Here is a 21,138-nt window from a genome sequence, read left to right as displayed (position 1 = left end):
TGCCAATCTTCTTTCAATCGTGCGAGGTACTGAGGAGGCATAAACCGCGCCTTGAGCTCGTCTTGGAAGTCGGCCCAATTGAAGGAAAGGGGCGCGTCTCCGTCGGCTTCCTCTAGGTGCGCGGCTAGCTGTGCCTCTTGCCATGCGTGGTACCAATTGATGGCATCACCGGCAAGGTACATAGCTGCCGTCAAAACCTTGGTATTTCCTATCTTCTTAGTTGTCGCAAAATAAGCATTAAATTGATGCAACCAAGAATGAACAACACTAGCGTCCATCTTACTATCATACTTACTGAACGTCAACTTCTCGGTGACAGGGTTTTTGGAGTCCAAATCTCGGCTTGCGCCACTTGATGAACCACCAACATCTTTGGCCGGTTCGGGTTTCGAGATGAGGACATGTAGTAGTACCAAGTCGTTCATGCGTTGTTCTCTCTGGGCCTCACGCTCTAACTCCAAGGCCGCTTGCGCTCATGCTCCATAGTAGCCTTTCATTCTTCGGCCGCTTCCCTTCTTGCGTCAGCCGCCAAGCGCGCTTACACAAGCTCATGCTCAATAGTAGCCTTTGTTTCTTCGACCACCAAGCGAGCTTGCTCCAAATCGGCCTTTCTTGCCGCCTTTTTTTCTTTCTGTTCCTCGGCCGCCAAGCGATTGCGATCCTGTTTGTCTTGGCAGTCAGCAAAACCTCCCTGTTGCCGCTTTTTTTTCTTTATGTTCCTCGGCCGCCAAGCGATTGCGATCCTGTTTGTCTTAGCCGTCAAGAAAACCTCCATGTTGCTGAAATTCTTCTTCACTACTTTCTTGCCCATCACTCTCATGCTCGGTATCCATTCCGCTTCGGGTGATGACCATGCAATGAAGTTGTGGGTTCTTAAGTTCATGAGGAACTTGTGTTCTTGTGGGTCTTGGGTTCTTGGGTTCTCGAGGGTCTTGAGGTTCTTCTTTTGCTTGCAATCTGTGTTAGAGAAGGATCTTCTCTTCACCCGAGTTCTGCTCTTTTCCGCGGACGCACCCCTTGGCAGCCTTGCGCTCACACCAAGGTTGCTTTTTTCCACCTCACGTCGATTGGCCGGCCGCTAAGTGCACGGTCCGCTCTCAATGGGTGAAAAGAGGCACAAGGGGAGGCTGGACAAGCCCTTCTTTCTTGGGTTTCCTGTCACTCTTCAAAAACATGAATAGGAATCGACACGCCCAAGCGAACTTGGGTTCGTGCGACCACAACAAGCAAAAAAATTCTTGTGGTTCTTTCCTTGAGTGATACAGAACACTGCCAAAGCTCTGATACCAATGTAAGGTGCAGCGGAATGAATGATGAACTTTGCTCAAGATGAGTGCTCCGAACTGTGCTCAAGGTTCCTTTTACTTAGGGAAGGGAGAGCCTTCTGTTTCTAATGAGAGAGTGCAATGGACACAACAAAAATGAATGGACACTGTGCGTGAAGGTGTATGAGACTGAGAGATAGAGAGAGAAGAGACTACGACACCAGAGACGTCGTAAAACCCTCGTCCGAAGGCCCCACTCTCGTTGGCAAGAGTGGTCTACTATTGATTGCACAAACTCGTACAAAGTGGATGAATGAGAACTGATGGAAGTCTAGGGCTATGTCGATGTCGACGACATGGATTACGAGACCGACTTGGTGGCTGAAAACTGATGGCCTTGCTTTGCTATCCAAAACGCCAATGGGCTGAAATCTGCTGCTGCAAAAACGCAAGTGCTGGAGCCAGTAAAACGCTGGTTTGCTGCAGAATTTCCGTGCCTTCGGCTGCCCAAAAAAACGCTGATTTGCAGCCCTTTCAAGTCGTCCGAAAAACGTTGTTTTGGCTGTTCTTTAAACGCTGAATTCCTGAGGTCTTACCGCCGAATTGCTGAGGCTATGGTACTGCTAAAAGTGCTAGGGAAAGGCGATGCTGAAGCTGAAAAACGCCAAAGAGTGGAAGTCTATGGCGATGAGGCTATTGCTGAAAAACGCCAGCGGTGGTCGCTTGCTTGGAGGAAAAACGCTACCAAGGGGTGGAAGTCTTGCTTGAGAGAGAGAGAGAGAGAGGGAACCTGCTGCCTTTGGCCTATGTTCTCCTTGCTCTTCTGCCAAATAGTGCTAGGCTAGGTTTGCTTATATATTATCTTACCCAATTTGCCCTACTCAGTTCCCAACAAAAGTCACTTAAAATAATAAGTGAAAAATGTCAAAAATAGAGAAAATAGGTTTAATGCACTGGAAAATGCTCCTGATGGATTCTGTTGTTTTCTTATGGTAATGTTGATGATCATGCGGTGTGCAACCAGAGGATATGCATCTACACTAAGTGCCTGGGCATGCACGGTCTGCGAACAGACTCACAACAGTGCCAGAACACTTGCTAATCTAGACTGACTGGACTGACGGAACCCTTGTCATGAAGTAGCTTGTCCACGGACACATAGGGTTGGATGTGTCACGTGACAAGTACCTCACTTTGAAAAGGAGGGGATGTCATGTGCACATCTAACCCTATGTGCAAGTGAACAAGCTATCTCAGGTCCAGGGTTTAGGTCAGCTTACGAAGTGTTTTGGCACCTTTGTGAGCCTGTGAGCACGCCGTGCATGCCCAGGCACTAAGATTAGTTGCATATCCTCTGGTTGCACACAACATGACATTCAATACCTATCATGAGCATTTTACAATGCATAGAACCCATTTTCCCAATTTACTCATTTTTCACTAATTATTTGATAAGTGACTTTGTTCGAAAAGTAGGGCAAATTTGCTAAGTCTCTATAAAAAAACCTAGCGCTAGCACTTTCTGGCAGAAGAGGCAGAAGAAGTTCCAGCAACTTGCAGTGCACCTTCTCAGCAAGGCCAGCAGGAGGCCCTAGCGTTTTCAGCCAACAGTGCAGATAGCGTTTTTGGAATGCAGTTTTCCTAGCGGTTTTGCTACAGATCAGCCTAGCATTTTCAGTTCAGATTCATCCTAACGTTTGTAGATTCAGCCTAGCGTCAAATCAGCCCAACACATCAGCGTTTTCAGTTTTCAGCACTTCAACACCGCAGATTCAGCCTTAGCCTCGCAGATCTCACCTAACCGCAACAGATCCTCGCCGTACCGTCGAGTCAGCCAGCGTTTTCAGGTTCAGCCCGCTGTCCGCAGATTTCAGCATCTGCGTTTTCAGCGCATCATCGTCGTGTCATCGTCGTCACCGCCACCGCCGACACAGTATCAAAGTTCAACATAAAGTCAGCAATTTGCAGATTTCAGCATTTCAACCCTAGCGTTTTTAGTTTTCAACCCGTCCTCGTCGTCGTCATCATTGTCGTCGACATTGTCAGCAAGTCCATTGCATCTAGACCATTGTACCAAATTTGTGCAATCAATAGCATAGACCTCTCTCGCCATAGAGAGGGGAGCCCTTGGAGGAGGGTTTGAGAACCGCCTGGTATCGTATTCTTCTCTCAATCTCAGCACTTTCATTCACATTAGCATTCACTTTGTTTGTGATCATTGCATTCTCTCTGTAAAGGAACGGAAGGCTCTCCCTTCCATAAGTAAAAGGAACCCTTGAGCACAGTTCGGAGCACTCATCTTGAGCAATATCAACATTCACTTCCGCTGCACCTTACAAGTCTCTTTCGAGATACTACTGAGTGTATCTGCTCAAGTGGAAGGCTAACACAAAGAACATGTGAGCATCCAGCTTTCCAAATCATCCATAAAGTGACCACTCCAAAGAAAACCATACAAAGGACTCCTGACATATCTAAATACATACGTCCAGATATCTGTCTATACATCTGTGTAGCATAGCTACAAAGTCTAATTGCAACCTCTCTTGGCTTGCTTGCAAGGAACTTGTTTGCATGAATCAACTAGTCCCTATCCGAGAAGAGTGGGAGTATGTGACAATTCTTTCAAGAGGAGAGTATGTGACTGTAACAAACTACTGACGTGTCGACCTACTGAAGAACGGAGCTACCGGCTGAGGGGCCTAAACCCTAAGAAGAACAAGTAACAGGAGAAGTGTCACAAAGTAATGACATGGTTGCCCGAGAGCAAAAACCCTAACCCTAATTTCTGCCAAAAACCCTGACTGCTGAATTCTTAATTCTAGAAACCCTATCCCTAAAACTTGCAAACCCTAATTCTAGAAACCCTAACCCTAAAACCTGCAAACCCTAATTCTACTGCCAAAAACCCTAAAACTGCAAAAACCCTAACCCTAACCCTAAAGGCAGATTTCCGCTTTTTGCACTGGCTGATGACGTGGCAGCGGTACGGATTTCCATGATTTACGCTGGCAACTTTTTGGCTTTGCTTTTGGACCATATGCTTTTAAGTTTGAAGGCTTTTCACTGTAATTGCTTTTTAGGCCAAGGGCCTTTAAATATGAGGTTAGGGCTCATTCTCTGGCATGCTTCCTGGCGAAGGTGCAGAGTCTGGAGTACCGGCTTGTACTGTGTTGATGCAATATAAAGAAATACCGAAAGGGGCGCCAAGGTTTGGGGCCAATACTCTCTGGGGTGGAATTCCGCCACTCCGTGTCGCGTGTCGTCTCTCTCTCTCTCTCTCAGTTCAATTGTTAATGAAGTGCTAAAAGTGTGTTCAATCTGTTCTTTTCTATTGGCAGGTGGTGCCCGCCTTGTGACAGTGACAAAGTGATGATGTGGCATGCCGAACAAGAAAGAATTGGCCACGAAGACAAGGGGGTTTAAGAATCCAAACGAGTTGAACCCAAAAAGTATGGCCAAGGAGCCTAAAATAGAAAAGAGAGAGAGAGAGAGAGAGAGAGAGAGAGAGAGAGAGAGAGAGAGAGAGAGAGAGAGAGAGTCGACATGGCATGGCGGCGTTCTGAGCCAAGACGCATTGCCCCAAAAATTGGTGCCCCTTTCGGTATTTCTTACTTCGCAAAGTACAACTCTCAAGGGTCCTCTTCTCCAAGACTCTGCGTCCATATGCTCTCTTTGAATGAAGGCCCAAGGGTCCTTATAAACTTACATGGGATACCCAAGAGCATCAATTCTAAAAGCATCTCGTACCAAAAGTTTGCGTAAAACCTACCCAATTGCAGCCAACACAAGACACAAAAATCCGTATAGCAGTGCCATGTTTATGGAATCCAACCCCAATTGTCAAGCTTTTGATAATTTGGTCTTAGGCCCCTTGGCCAATGCTCCATACATTGGTAGAGTTAGGTGTATTAAAAATCCTACCTTTTTCTTGCTTTTTCTCCGCTTCTTCCACCTTTTCTCATGCTCATTGAAACTAGAGGATGGCGAAATGTCGGAACTCTCTGAATGCAAGAAAAATCTGGGTCGCCCTCGAAACGAACACGCTTCTTGGATCTGCTTGCCACCTCCAAATTTGACTTCCGGCCCAAATAAGAGGGGAAATCCGTTGATTTTCTCTTCTTCCAAGAGTGCTTCAAGCCTTTCAGTATGTGGTTCATCTTCTTTTCAAGAGCTCTGCCCAGCTCTTTCGGCGAGAATAATTTCCTCTTTTCGACACTCGTCTGTCCTTTCAACTTTCTTCCCCACTTGAGAGGAGAGTATATGGTCTCATGCCATCTCGAGTGAATCTCATCAATCGGGTAATTCTTCAGGCGTTTCGCAAATTTTGGGTCTCTAGAGTACTTGATCAATCTTTTCACACACGCGTCAACTTGCAGTTGACGTTTGTACTATGCTCTCACAAACTCCTCCGCCAGAAATTTGCCCAAATCTTCATTGTTTTCTTCAATTACCACGTTGGGTTTCAACTTTTCTTCACCTCCCCGCTGAGAGGTAATGTCTCTGTCAAAATTCTCCACAAGATCCTCCATAGAAGAAGAATCTTTCTGAGCTTTGATACCATTGTTACAGACTTGGACATTCCAAGCGAGAAATCAATAGCAACACACGGACAGAAACTACAAAATCACTGAACTTGACGATAGAGAGAGAGAGAGAGAGAGTCAACACAGCACAGCACAGTTTTGTGCCCAGACGTTGTTGCACGCATTTTGAGAATCCCATATTTTGTAAATTTGTACATACGGACATGACGCCCGATGTCAAAAGTGTGTATGGGATTTATTTTTGTGGGTTTTTAGCTTGCTTTAGTAAGCACATGTACATGCACTGCAAGTCGCTAGTCTACTGACAGCTGTCGGACTACTGTAAGTGCCCGTGAGTGAGTTTTTTGAAGCGAGACTTGTATATAACTTAAACTCATGTACAAACTTAAAAAAGTTCAGCCAAACATCAGAAATTTGCAGGTTTTGGATCGTTGTGGCTTCTTGATGCTTTTGGATGCAGTTTTTTGCCCCGACTAGCCTTCTCTACGTGTAGTCGTGCTGGGACAGCTTTCTGTTCGCGTCAATTTTGCTCATGGCGGAGTATGGAATCAAATTTGGTCATCTTCAGCTTTCTCGCCAGTCATTTTTCAAATTTTTCAAGCTTTCTCTCAAGCTTCAAAGTGCCCCAATTGGAGTTGTGCTCATCAGGTTACGACTAGTTCTCTGCAGGGTTATGGCTATGGCAGCCTAGTGGCAAATTGTGTGTAGACAGATTCGGAGGACATGTATCTATGAATTGTGGAATTGATGTTGAAGTTGTGGGTTTGTGATGTTCAATTGTGAAAGGAGACGCTCTTGTCTTAATATGCATTGGTCGGCGTGTGCTGTAAATCCATGCTTTGGGAGGGTTTTGCTCTTATGTGACATAGTCTCTTGGGTGGGCGACGGCTAGTAAATTCCCAAGGGTCTACTCCTATTGGGCTTGTGGTGTTCCAAAGGGATTTTGCAAAGATTTTGGTGTATTGTAGTTCTCTTTCAACGCTCTTGGGTGACATCGCTATAGAGGTGTTTCAGTTTGCTTGTTTCTCAACAGTGTTTTGGTGCCCCCCACCGAGGATCTTCTTCAAGTGACCTTCAATTGACAGATTTGATGGCTATGATGACAGAGTTTCCAAGTTTCTATGGTCATGTAGGTGAGGTGCATTCATTGAAAAGATGGAGTTTTCTTGTTTGATGGCAAATAAGGAAGATCCAATGATTATGCTCAAGATTTTGTTCTTTTGCTTGAAAGAAGATGCAAGGATATGGTATGATGAGTATGACTTTTGGTTGAAATCATCTCAACCTCCATTGGTGATGACTTATGATGCATTAAAGAGGGCTTTTCTTGAGAAGTTCAAGAAGGTAGAGGACCCAACGGATGTATGGCACTCCATTGAAGGACTTGTGCAATGTGACGGTCAAAGTGTAGATGACTTTGTCAAGGAGTTCAATGCCTTGTGGAGAAGATGGTGTGCTGCTTTGGGAAGTGATGCTCCTCCTCTAATGCTTAAGAAGTGTATGTTTATACAAGGTTTAAGGGCTGATTTAAGGTTGAATGTTGAGCTTAAAAGGCCACTTACATTTGATGATGCAGTAAAGGTTGCAAAGCATAAGGAATGGAAGCTAGAGAGAGTGAAGCAGCTTGGATTGCAAGAAGATGTGAAGCCAAATGTATCTTATGTTTTAGACATAAATATGGACAATGTATGCAATGAAGAATTCCATGTTTCTCATTCTCTTGAGCATGTGAAAGAAGAATGTCATCTGCATAATGAGATTAAGAAGAATGCTCAATGTATGTCATCTTTGTTGTTTAAGCGATTTGATGTCAACCTTCATGTCAAAGATGATGATTCTAGTAAGGTGGATGTAGACAAGAAGGCTACCATGGTCATGAAAGAGTCTCAAATGCAAGGAGATGATCATTTTGAATGTCCAAGTCACATGGCTAATGCTTCTCATATAGGTTATAATGAGGATGAGTATGCTTCTGGTACGAATGTTATTGCTGTGAGTTCTTCTCTTGTAGATGAGGTAGTCAAGGATCACAGTATGGAGGTCAAGGAAGATAAAAATGACAAAGAGGGTGATGTGTATGATGAGGTCTCTCGAGTATATCCTTTGGGTGATTGTATGCAAAAGGATGATGCAGCAACTAAGTATACTACTTGTGTTGTTGATGAGGATCCTATCAATGAGAAGCTTCATGGCGTGTATGATGGTGTGGGTGATCCTGCCTTAATTGATGAAGAGAATATTGAGGTTTTAGAAGATATGGAAAATGATGGAGGCTCTATTATTATGCCTCATGTGAATATGGTTGATGCTACCTTGTTCGATCCTCTTGTTAAGGAGCCTAAGGCATATATGGAAGATTGCTTACCTATCAAGCATGATATAGTTGAATTGGATAGAGACTTAATGAAGAGTGGGGAGAATGAAATGGATATGCATGAGGATGTAAAAATGGCTGAGATAAAAGTTGAAGACTTTTTGGATGAGATGTCAAAGGATTCCTTGCATGCTATAATGATGAAACGCTTTCTGTGTGTGGTATCTGTTGAGAGTACTTTATGCCTAAACAGGATTTGGATTCTACATATGGTTTATGCTTTGATATTGGGAGTGAGAGAATTGATATGCCTGGTGTTTCTTCATGCATTTTGTGCTTATGTTGTATGGCCTTTTGATCCAGGTGGACAACATGTCTATGCTACTGCTGAGCATGAATGCTCTAGCAGACTGGGGGTTTGGTAAACTATGTTGCACGCATTTTAAGAATCCCATATTTTGTAAATTTGTACATACGGACATGACGCCCGATGTCAAAAGTGTGTATGGGATTTATTTTTGTGGGTTTTTAGCTTGCTTTAGTAAGCACATGTACATGCACTGCAAGTCGCTAGTCTACTGACAGCTGTCGGGCTACTGTAAGTGCCCGTGAGTGAGTTTTTTGAAGTGAGACTTGTATATAACTTAAACTCATGTACAAACTTAAAAAAGTTCAGCCAAACATCAGAAATTTGCAGGTTTTGGGTCGTTGTGGCTTCTTGATGCTTTTGGATGCAGTTTTTTGCCCCGACTAGCCTTCTCTACGTGTAGTCGTGCTGGGACAGCTTTCTGTTCGCGTCAATTTTGCTCATGGCGGAGTATGGAATCAAATTTGGTCATCTTCAGCTTTCTCGCCAGTCATTTTTCAAGCTTTCTCTCAAGCTTTAAAGTGCCCCAATTGGAGTTGTGCTCATCAGGTTACGACTAGTTCTCTGCAGGGTTATGGCTATAGCAGCCTAGTGGCAAATTGTGTGTAGACAGATTCGGAGGGCATGTATCTATGAATTGTGGAATTGATGTTGAAGTTGTGGGTTTGTGATGTTCAATTGTGAAAGGAGAGGCTCTTGTCTTCATATGCATTGGTCGGCGTGTGCTGTAAATCCATGCTTTGGCAGGGTTTTGCTCCTATGTGACAGTCTCTTGGGTGGGTGACGGCTAGTAAATTCCCAAGGGTCTACTCCTATTGGGCTTGTGGTGTTTCAAAGGGATTTTGCAAAGATTTTGGTGTATTGTAGTTCTCTTTCAACGCTCTTGGGTGACATCGCTATAGAAGTGTTTCAGTTTGCTTGTTTCCCAACAACGTATTGGCCCCAAAGACTCGCGCCCCTTCCAATATTTCTTTATTATTATGCTCGCAACAGTACAACTCCTAAGGGTTCCCTAAGGGTCCAGATGCTCTGCAGAGTGAGGCCTCAAAGGCTCTTCAACCAAAAGCACTATATGCTCCCAAAAGCTAGCGCCAAAAACTCTAAAAGCTACCAAATTACGGAAATCCATAAAGCTTGTCACATGGCACAACCAACATTGGCGGAAATTCCATACAGCAACTGCAACGCTAGCATCCGTACAATATGCCACGTCAGCATGTCAACGTGTTTGTTTTACAGAAATTATCCTTGAGTTCAAGCTTTGGGTTTTTAGGGATTTAGGCCCCACGTTCACTGCTCATAAATTCTTTAAGGTTTAGTTCTTCAGTTTCTCTTGTCCACGCAGCCATTTCTCTTCCAGTTGGGCATGCCACGTCATCACTTGTGACAAAGACCCCAGATATTGCAAACGCCATGCAGCTGCCCAACACGTCACGAACCCATCATGTATGCTCGCTCTAATCAACAAACAACAAACAACAAACTGCCATCCATACATGTTGTTCATATGGACAAACCCAGAAACAATGCCTCGAGAACTCAAGCTCTAAAGTGCATCTTTGACAAGTCGGATCATGACCAGTGACTGCATCCCAACTGCCAACAGGCAATCTTGTGTGCGCTATCATCCACATGAAACAACATATCCTACTACTTATCCAGAGGGTCCAGATGCAAGACCAAAACTGTCGTCGGAAAGCAGGGAGGATGTGTTGATCCCGTCATACCCCGACTAGTGTGGGCGGTGAGGTGGGTATCAGGTCCACAATAGAAGCCTTCTCAAAAAAGGGAAGAGGGGCTCCATCATCGTGCAACGAAGGCCACTATCACTCACCACACGATCCCAATTCATCTGGACAAGGGGCTTTCCCTGCCAAAAACACACTCTCCAAAGTGGTGCCTCCTTAGTAGTGAAAACAAGGCTAATACACAATCTCCTCTCGAAAGAGCCTAGCAGTCAACTATTGATCAGGTGGAACCTAACCTTGAAACTCCAGTCTAATGTGACGCCCATGATGTACTGGAGTCCCTCTGTGCAACGATTCGAACTCCCAAGCTAGGGTCCAAAAACACCCAGCAACCCTGATGAGAAGGTAAATAGATTGTCCCTCAATGTAGCCATGTCAGTCAGCTAGAATAGCCTCATCAATCTCTCTCATACAGGTAGCAACTCCTCTGCGGATCTCATAGGTAGCACCAATATCCTGTGCACCAACCAAGGAAGCATCTAACCAACAGCATTAAGAGCCTACCGACCTGTCATCCCATCTAGCATAGTCAATGTCCCATCATATCATCTATAGCCCAATCAGCATGAGTCCCCTCACCTTAGCTGACGCCCCTCTCAATCTCACATCTGCATTCCATACAAGTGGCTGCCTTACTACCTCTTCTACACAAGAAGGCAGGCGTCGAATCAAAGGAGGACGCAATTCCTTCCCAACCTACAATATGTGTAGAAGAGGCGGGCGTCAAATCAAAGCAAGACGCAATTCAACCTACAATAAGCAGCACATAAATGGTGACCAATGAGACATATTCAAAGGTGCATTTGTGAAGATGAATCTGATGGTCGAGTGCCAAACACCGGTAGTATCCATAGATTCAAAACGAGGAGAGCTATGTGACAAAGCATGGTGCAAAAATAGTTTCCGTGGCTCACCCTATGAAACAATCCGCACACTATGAGCTTGGCAGCAATGCCTTGCTCTGCATCTTTGGATCAACAATCTCAAGCCTCCCTCCTCTCTAGGAAGAATAAATGTGTCCCAATTGACTCGTGGCCACTAGGCCACCCCACAGATAGTTGCGTTCAAGATGCTTCAAACATGCCATGACACCAATGTAACAAACTTGGACACTCCAAGTCAAGATTCTACCGCGACACAACAAAGATTCACTTCAAAACAATTCACAGTTCACAATTGATTCGACACAGCCCGGCGGAGTTCCGTGCCAAGAGATATTGGCCCCAAAGACAAGCCCCTTTTGGTATTTCTTTTTGTATTAATCTGTGTTCAAAGTACAAGAGAGTGGGAGGGTTCTCACTCTCAGACTCTGCGTCCAGATGCTCTGAGAAGTGAGGGCCCTACCCACTTATAATAAGGTACAAGGGATGCCCAAAAGCAGAGCCCCAAAAGCTTCTCTTTTAAAAGCTTGTAAAAATAAAGCAAGGTTTCCAAAAGCTTCTCAATTTCAGCCAACGTAAGTTTTAGCCAGCGCAAAAAGCAAGGTTTCCGTACAACTTTGCCAAGTCAACAGTGCAACGCAAAAAGCGAGATTTCCGTACAGAAGTCAACATGGAAAGTGGAAATCCGTACGGTACTGCCACGTCAGCCTGTTCAGCGTGAATTCTGAAAATCTGTCACGTCAGTCTACTGCGTTTTCCCGAGCCTATAGCCTGCTGTGTGTGTTCGGACATGCCACGTCACCGATTTGTGACAGCCAAAGTAGATCTGTCTAGGAAACTTCCGAGCTTTATACAAGTTTTGGCATCTAGAGATTAAAAGTTGCCTATTAATTGTTGATTTCTACCACCGACTTCTCTTGCTTACTCCTGCCATTGACTTTGGCCATTGCCTTCTACTACTGCTTTTTGTCAAAATGCCACTGCCAAGTGCCATTGTCGAAATTTTCAAATACACAAATTGTCAATTGTACATGCAAATACATACCGGATAAGACATGCGCATGCTTGCAAACATCATGCTTCGCAATCCCAGCCCGTATTAAACCACGAATACGCATCTACAAGTCTAGACTTGCGCCGCCAGTTGCGCAACCACGCCGGACAAAAAGGGTTATGCAAGGATTCTAACAAATCAAATGGAAGTGTCCAAACATGCAAGTACTATGAACAGGCTCACAAGGGTTCCATTGCACGTTCCCATAGGTTTCTAGTCTAGGGTTTGGCTCTGAGTCATAGTAGCATGCTAACGCCGCACATGAAGCTCATCTACATGTGACAGTAGTGTTTTTAAAGCCTGACGCAAAAACAAGTTCCTAGGGCTTATGGCCCGGGAAGAGACCCCGGAGATTTAGCTTAGAAAGCAACCAAAACTTTGCATGTCTTGATATATGATGCCAAACCATCGTTTGTTTGTTGCATAAGCACGATCCTTCCAGCAACCCTAGCCCTAATAACCGGTGTCCTAATCTCAAACAAGTGAAAGACTGCCACTATTGTAGTATGACGGTATCACCCCCTTTGATATAGAAGAAATGAGCCTAGATGTAAGCAAGGAAGGCATCTGTCCAAAATCGAATTGTAGCCCCTGCAACAAAGGAATATGCAATGCATCTCAATAATCCCGAAAGAGCCCGCAAGTAAGGCCATCATCTCCATGCCAAGCTACCACATCAATTCCAAGTACTGCATTTAAATGTCTCTTTCTAGGAAGGATATCAAAGCTAGACTCATATGAGCGGTAACAACATTACGAGAGCAAAAGACTTAGATCTCCTCTTGGCCTGAACTTCACCCACAATGAGACTTCCATTGTAAACAAGGAAGACTAATAATCTCAGGCACTTGATGAGATTGAGACCTCTCTCGAAAAACCTAAAAGAGTTCTTATTCATACAATCAACCTTGGCAATAAATGTAACAAACAAGGCAAGATGCACAAACTCATATCGCTCCTGCCAAAGATAAAGGAGCTCCTGTCGAGCATGAGACTCTCTATCAATGAGATAGTCATCATGAGGTAGCTATTGGACGATGCGCTATATAGAACTCAAAGCAATAAGCCATCCTCTCATCATTACAACAAAGATTGTCTAGATGTAGCAACAGTCTTACATGCTGCAATAGAAATCACAATACAAGATGCCAACTAACCCTGTGCCCATAGACCCACATCACTCCAAATTGCTATGATCTGATGACACAAAGAGGCAATAGAGAGAATATACGAGAGCCTTGACAAGGAGCCGCACACTCTTGAGAAGGAAGATGCCAAGCATAGGGCAGGTCCCTATGCCAATAGTTCCACATCACTCAAGCTTGCTCTCATACGATCAAACAAAGAGGTGATAGGTATCAAGGAGAGTGTTATCCAGTATATGAGAGCCTTGACAAGGAGTAGCCCTCTCCTCTATCTGACCAACCTGCCAGGCAACGAAGAGAATACATATACCTAGATGAATCCAGGATAAGCCCAGATTCACCCTTTAAGGAAAGTGCAAGGTATAGACCCATGGTAGTCAGTGGTCACCCACAAGACAGTATAACCATCAGCTCCATCATGCATAGTATTGACTAAATACCACGACATCCCCACTAACGTCGTCAATGCCCAATAGTGGGTGTAGAACTAGGTACTAACATATGCTCCCAAACACCACACACACCACACACGCACACATGATCATGCATACATCAACACAAAGTTCAACGTACTAAGTTTCTGTAATGACTCTGGAGATCAAGGGCAGACTCAGCCATAATGAAGCATAGCACTAAAAGAAGCATTAAATCGAAAAAATTAGCACAAAAATGAGGTAGTTGATAGGGCATACGCACCACAAAAGATAGAAAGAATTAGCACAATATCAAGCACAATATCAACTAGTCATAACTCGGATGAAAACTTCACAATGTGAAGTCTGCATGTCCGCTATATGACTAAAAAAATACCTAGATGAATCCAGGATAAGCCCAGATTCACCCTTAAAGGAAAGTGCAAGGTATAGACCCATGGTAGTCAGTGGTCACCCACAAGACAGTATAACCATCAGCTCCACCATGCATAGTATTGACTAGATACCACGACATCCCCACTAACGTCATCAATGCCCAATAGTGGGTGTAGAACTAGGTACTAACATATGCTCCCAAACACAACACACACCACACGCATACACACATGAGCATACATCAACACAAAGTTCAGCGTACTGAGTATTCAACGAAGAGAATATTTCAATATAGTCCATGACACCCTGAACTGCTTCTGGTGTCTGGTCAATCAGCACATCCATGACGGGCACAGAACCCACGAAAAATTGTACAAAAGTAGGCAATTAGATCAGAGAAATAATCCCAAAAAAGCACCCAAAACTCCCAACATATACAACTATATAAGCTATGAATACAAAAGTGGAAATTCTCCTCAAACCATGTCATCAACACAGCAGTAGGAATGTAATCTCTACTAGTACTATATAAAGGAGTACAATCAATGGATAACCATCAAGCTCTACAGAGCCCGTGATTGTACAATTGCAAAAGTAGAGGGAACAACTCAAGAAGATGTACGTACAGATTGATGCACGCCTGCATAACTGCAATGCATGCATGTATTTGTCCATATTCTATTTATATGTGTATGTATATACAAAAACACACACATGTTAATATATACATACACACACGGTATGTGTGTGTGTGTGTGTGTTATCTACATAAATATTCACAAACGAACATGCGCACACACTTTTTTTTTTTCTAAATCTAATTTGATTAATTTACCAGTGGGGAATCTCAAAGCGAGGAAAACCCACTAAAAAGATCAGATACAAGGGAGAGAACACAACTGTGTTCTGCGATGTAAAATCGCTAAAAGCAAACATAGAAGAGTTGCAAGATTTCTAGGGATATGTCCCCAGTGTCAAAGGCAAAATGTAACGATTGCCTCAACGAAATCTTGAAGGATGGAAAAGGATCCACCTTACGTCGGTGAAACATACGAAGATTGCGATGGTGCCACAGAGACCACATCGACCAAAATCGACCCATGCGAAAAAGATGGCAAAACGTTGGAGGGAAGTCGGAAGAATGCCAAGAAGCCAGAAACCTTTGTGAAAAACCATCGAGGGAAAATCGAAGATTCATACAAAGAGAAACACATCGAAGGAATGTCCTGGTGCAGCGACAATCCCAGAGCAGATGTCTGACATTCTCATCAGCAACAGAGCAACTGACACAACGAGAGGAGCTAATGTGACGCGCTGCAAGGAGAGTTCCAACCAGAAAGAACTCCCAACAAACAACGCCAAAGAAACAGACGCTCCTTAAGAGGCAAGTGAGACTTCCAAATCGCAGTGAGAGCCTAATCGCAATGAGAGCCTGTCTCCACCATCTTTCAGTTTTGTGCAAAGCCCAAAGCGCATTACAATGATCAGCCAGCCAAGAGTCGTGCACAAGAGAAGCATAAATATGTCGGGTAAAAATCGCATCCATAGGAGTGTCCCATAAAGCCCAATCCTGCATACGACAACCACCTGCCAGCGCCGGAACAAGGAGGAAATCAACCGGCATATGCTGAAGCAAGCTCCAAAACCGACGATAATGCATGCCCAACCCAAAGCGTGCTGCTGCCTTACAAAAAGTAAGCAAATTCTCAAATGAGTCCACCGCATCATCCACTGTGCATACTCCACGACCAGAGAGGAAGTAGGCTTGACGAGGCGATTGATCAACCAGGGTAAGAGAGACACCTAACATGAGCGCGCGCGCACACACACACACCCATACACACATTAAAATGCATCCGTGTGTGTGACTACAACATTTGCAGAATATATAATATATATGTGTATGTCTATACACACACATCAACATGCATCGTGTGTGCGCCTACAGATTTTCAAAGTGGTATCATTTCACATTTTTATATGTGATAGCTAAGTGGTGGATTTAAGGTTTATACATTATAAGGTGCTGATTTCTCTCAATGCTTAAACAAACCCAATCACAAGTGCTCACCAATAAAGGATAGGAAAATCAACACGCAGGCCCCTAGCTCCACAGATCGACGACTTCCCATTTTGGTTACTGCAATCGTGTGCACATTTTCCGTGAGAGTTGTGGCACCTGTCCCTATACCCCACAAACCAGCAAGCGCGCTTGTAACACCTTCCATTCCAATGCCTCTACTGACAACACCTGGTGTAGGAGCCCTTGAAGCAACTAGCATCGACGATGCATGATATGATCCAACCTGCAGAAGGTTGACATGACTTGAAATCTGAGTATGTGAGAGCATTTGACTGTCATAAGTGAACATAATGCAGAAAAAATAAAAAGCTCACCGAGTCTACAGAGGCTATGATAGAGACAATGATCATAACGAAAGCAGTTTTGTAATGGAAAGTCGGGGTTCCCCATTGCAATGGATATGGAAATCTAATCCAGGCAGCTGTTTTAAAAGCTTTTGATGTATCGGTGCGACAGTGTTGCATGGTATACACATGTCTTCTACAACTTTCAGACAAAATGTTTGAAATGGGAACAGTAAAATCACATCCATGGAAGTTGTAAGCTCCAGTAGCAGTAAGTAGGAAAGCATAGGCCCATGTAATTGCAAGGCCTAATGGAACCTAGAAAATGATACAATCAGATAAAACATTAACAACATGAGGACTGGGAGAAAAATGCATCAAACGATAAGCTTTTCATGATAAGGCATACCGCATAAACTTGAAAAATGCGATGACCCCCTATGGAGACCTTCCTGAGATGCTGTTTCAGAAAGAAACATGTTGACATCCCATGAATCATAATTAGCTTCACCGAAAGATCATCGCAGTTCGCAGGTAAACTTACCAGTGCAAAAAACACAATGACAACAATTTGGGGGATGCCTATCTCCACACACGTACCAACCACTGGGAAGCCATAGGTAAAAAATGAAAGACCAACTGCCGCAACCGTTGGAGCAACTACAACTGGGTTAATAAGCCTGCAATCGTGAAGATAATTGATCCCTTGAATTGAGCTCCCTTAGCAATGTTGCAGTCAAAAAGTTTCTATTTGAATGCCTCTCACATACCTCAAAAATACCTTCATGAGTCCTGAATATCCCAAAAAAATTTGAAAGATAGAAGCAACGATTATGGATCCTTGTAACTCCCTCATCGTTTCTTTAAACCTCTGCATGTACGTAAGGATAATCAGGGTTTTCTTCAAACTGGTAAGCGCTCTCTGCAGAACTTGTAGACATTGACGTTTCACAAATAAATAATCGAACAGAGCATGAGTAGCTTACATTGTTACCTATACTTGCGAACTCGGATGAATTAATTATAGCAAGAGCAGGAGCCAAGTAAACAAATGACGTTCCTTGGACAAGAGGTAGTCTTGAGCCTAAAAAGGAGTGCAAAAGAGTGGAGATGCCAGAGACCAACAGAACTGTCGATACCACATAGGCTGTATCTTTCTGCAACACGAGCAAGGTCAACTTTATGTCAACAAGTCAAAAGAGCTTTGTGAAGTAATTAGCAACCACTTTGAGATAGTAAAATGGCCTCTTTCTCCTACATACATCATCTCCTCCCATTGCCGGAACAATCACTAGTGGAATAAGAATGAGAGAACCAATCATAGAGACGTAATGTTGAATCCCGTAAAGTACCAATGACACTGCAAAAGTACAGGTAATGTTGGAGCATAAGTTGTTCAATATGTAGGTGGCATTGGGCAAAGCAACCCATTGAGATGCTTACCATAGCCAGGGGTTTCCCTTAGCTCATATTTCATGTGAGATTGTTTGGCCAGATGCTCATCATCAGCGTCTTGGGACTGGGACAGTAGATCCACATCAGTGTCCTTATAGCCCTTAGGCTCTACGCGGATCTGGTTCCCGCTGTTGTTGCCAGTAAGACCCTCTGTACTCCCACCACGCACTCGTTCTGTGCTCCTAGTAGAAATGGTGGGGGGCGGAGGAGCAGGCACAGGGGTGGCATGAGACGAGGTGGGTGGTTTTACAAGGTTTTCTGGGCCTTTGCCACCCTCTCTTTCCTTAACTCTGCCGTTGCCATTGGCCTCTTTTCTACTGTTGCTGCTTGGTACCGCAACTTCTGGAGCAGCAGGGGGCTCCCTCATTGCTGCTGCTGCTCCATGAGGGGTTAAGGCCCTCCCTCGGGGCGCCTCACCCATCTCTACATCTCGAGACTCTGAATCGCTTGCAATGCTGCCACTCTCACCCGACAAGTTGCTCTTAAATCCAGTGCGCCGCGCCCATGAGCCGCGCACCTTCGGATTGTGGCTGGAGTCAGAGGAAGACGAAGGCTCCATAACGACGAACTAGACTTGAAGGGAACCTCTGCTAGCCCAGGTTTGAGGATGCCCACATAGTTACTCTGAAGATTGAAGGACCAAAATGGACAGAATGCTTTATATAACCTTTGCAAAGAAATATGTGTCAGCTAAATAGTCCAAATCGAAAGCAACCCTGCGAATCTTAAAGAAGGAGGCAAGGTCGTTGTCTGGCAACAGGCGCGATAAGAGAGAGAGAGAGAGAGAGAGAGAGAGAGAGTACACGATAATGGAGTGTCAGAGGTTTAACAGCAAACGACTCAACGAGTCGAAAAGAGTTAACCGGTTGGTTTTGGAGAGCAGGGGAATTGACGTTCGTGCAGAAAGTAGTGTTGAATCGACAGCTCGATAGAGAGAAAAGCGGGACTTTAAAAATTGCCGTTGGTTTCAGGGATCGGAACTTCGGAAGCATGCATGTCTTGACCCCTACCCTACTTCTTGAGATAATCCTAATTTAGGGACTGTGCCCCCTCATAGCAATCTTGCAAGGGTCTCTCCGATGGGAATGTCACTAGATCTAGGGTCCAAATTAGGCAGCATGGAGCGGACATGATCTCAACCATTTGGATTGCCAAGTAAATTAGGGTGAACTAGGGAGTAAACTAGGGTAGTGTACACCCACAATGCCCAATAAGGCTTTCCCATGGGAAGCATGAGGTCTCAACCTCACCCAAATGCGATGCAGGTACGATTAAGCTAGGGGTGAGCTAGGCGATGAACACGTAAATTCAATGTGCCATTTTTCCCTTTTGAGAATTGTACATGCCAAATCACCTAGTGATGTAGAGTTGTTGATCCTCTGTGAGATAATGATGTGTGTTCCTCTCTCTCTCTCTCTCTCTCTCTCTCTCTCTCTCTCTCTCTGTGTGTGTGTGTGTGTGTGTGTGTGTGTGTGTGTGTGTGTGTGAGCACATAAAGTTGATCGCTAGCAAGCCACATGTTGTAGGGCTCGATATTGTGTAGTCTTGAGGCCACGTGTACGTTGACTAGCCATTAGAATCATTGTCGTGCCCCAGCCAATCGAGAACAATTCTCTACATCATTCAACACATGTCTCTCACGTCTTCAACTGAGTTAAAGCTAGTCTTGATCCTCTTCCTCGATTGAGCAATCAGGATCTTGCATGTGATCAAGACTCTCATGTCGAGTCGACAAGCAAGCCTACGCCTTCCTTGGTGATTCAATGACCATGAGCCCCATTTGTTATCTCTCTCTCTCTCTCTCTCTCTCTCTCTCTCTCTCTCTCTCTCTCTCTCTCTCTCTTTGTGCACATGGCTACTGAAAGACCGAGGGGAGACTGAACTCTGGATCCTCCTCCCAGCCAACCTATTATCGGAGAACCCATGGCCCTTTACCCTAAACGGATCCCCTGTCCACACCTTCAGTCTAGCCCTTGGCCTAAGTCCTTGACTCCCTTAGGTCGGGCCCTGCTCTCTAGCCCTTGGCCTCACATTACTCCCCCCTTGGAGAAGTGTTTTCGTCCTGGAAAACACAAGTGGTAGTATCTTCGTAAGAACACTGATGTTTTCCTTGTTGGCATCCCATACGCGAGCCAATTGTCCATATGACTGATACTTGGTGCAGTGAGGAGGTTTAATGAAACCAAGAGCAACATCTTGATTTTCAACATTGTTGTCCTTTTGCAACCACTTGTATCTAATGAAAACTCAATTTATAACTCACTTGAGTACTTTAAAGAAGTAACCACAACTAAGAGGTGTCTAAAGGCATAGCCAGTTTTTAGAATTTCTGAAGGTACTAGAATAATGCAAGAAAACCTTGGTGCAACTTTCCATGAAGTTGTGAGCCAGATTTCCAACTCGTGTGAGTATCTTGAAAATCTCATAGCTACTAAGGGATAGAATAGGGAGTGTTTTCACGTCAGACTTCTGAACATTTTGGAACACACAAAACTACATGTTCACCCCTAATGTAGGTTACATGCCAACATACGTTGTCAACACACCTACTAAGTCCTTGACTTATGAAACTATTGAAACGGTATCCAACCCCAAGTATCTAACCCACCACAACAGGTGTTCAAAGTTGAAAACCTAACCTAAGCAAATTCTAGAATAGGGAGAGAATCGCCCATTCAGAATATGTTGTGCTAAGTATGCGCTTAGTAGATCCTTTAGCAAAGAATACGTGTAAGCTGCCTATCGAATGCGGGATGAATAGCAGCAGTAAGAGTGAGGTACTATCCCCCAACCACTGACAAACAATCTTCCCAGATGACTGGTAAATGTGGTTCACCATATCGTACAACCTTGCTGAGGAATCAACAATTCCTGAATAAACATCTTGGTTGGAAGATCCACAAGCACCCAAACCAAGCCATGACCTCTAGTAATCTCACAAAGATACTGCACATAGAGTGCAAAATGCTTCATAAGCAACTGATGTGATGAATATGCATGCCGCTCCAAATCAGCCTTTGCTAAACATTAGGGACCATAACACCTAGTGTGCATGCATTTAGCAAAAAACAGATCCGAACTTGTATATCCATGGTCATCTTTGCCAATACTTATGGCAAATGTGATGCTTATAGTACACATTAAAGAGGAATGTATATAGTTCTGAAAAGAAACTAAATACTGTCC

General features: G+C 44.2%; 1 protein-coding gene across 2 annotated transcripts in view; it reads right to left on the bottom strand.

Annotated features, from left to right (window-relative positions):
• The window catches only part of LOC147462077 (nucleobase-ascorbate transporter 12-like), a 50,781-nt gene extending 31,913 nt beyond the window's left edge, over window positions 1-18,868 (bottom strand). Inside the window, exons 1-8 of one of the 2 annotated variants that reach the window (XM_086509523.1) lie at window positions 17,941-18,868; window positions 17,760-17,857; window positions 17,484-17,654; window positions 17,268-17,368; window positions 17,042-17,177; window positions 16,907-16,957; window positions 16,528-16,815; window positions 16,202-16,436 (exon numbers count right to left, since the gene is read on the bottom strand). In XM_086509523.1, coding sequence (XP_086365649.1) covers window positions 16,202-16,436; window positions 16,528-16,815; window positions 16,907-16,957; window positions 17,042-17,177; window positions 17,268-17,368; window positions 17,484-17,654; window positions 17,760-17,857; window positions 17,941-18,511 — 1,651 coding nt within the window. In that variant the 5' untranslated portion in view covers window positions 18,512-18,868. The remainder of the gene's footprint in view (window positions 1-16,201; window positions 16,437-16,527; window positions 16,816-16,906; window positions 16,958-17,041; window positions 17,178-17,267; window positions 17,369-17,483; window positions 17,655-17,759; window positions 17,858-17,940) is intronic. The other variant, XM_086509522.1, reaches the window with a different exon arrangement.
• Between the last annotated feature and the right edge of the window lie 2,270 nt (window positions 18,869-21,138).

This window comes from Adiantum capillus-veneris, chromosome 3 (assembly GCF_014529385.1).
Source record: "Adiantum capillus-veneris isolate H3 chromosome 3, ASM1452938v2, whole genome shotgun sequence".
Lineage (NCBI taxonomy): Eukaryota > Viridiplantae > Streptophyta > Polypodiopsida > Polypodiales > Pteridaceae > Adiantum > Adiantum capillus-veneris.
The sequence above is the reverse complement of the archived record's forward strand: the minus strand, read 5'-3'. Positions and strand labels throughout refer to the sequence as shown.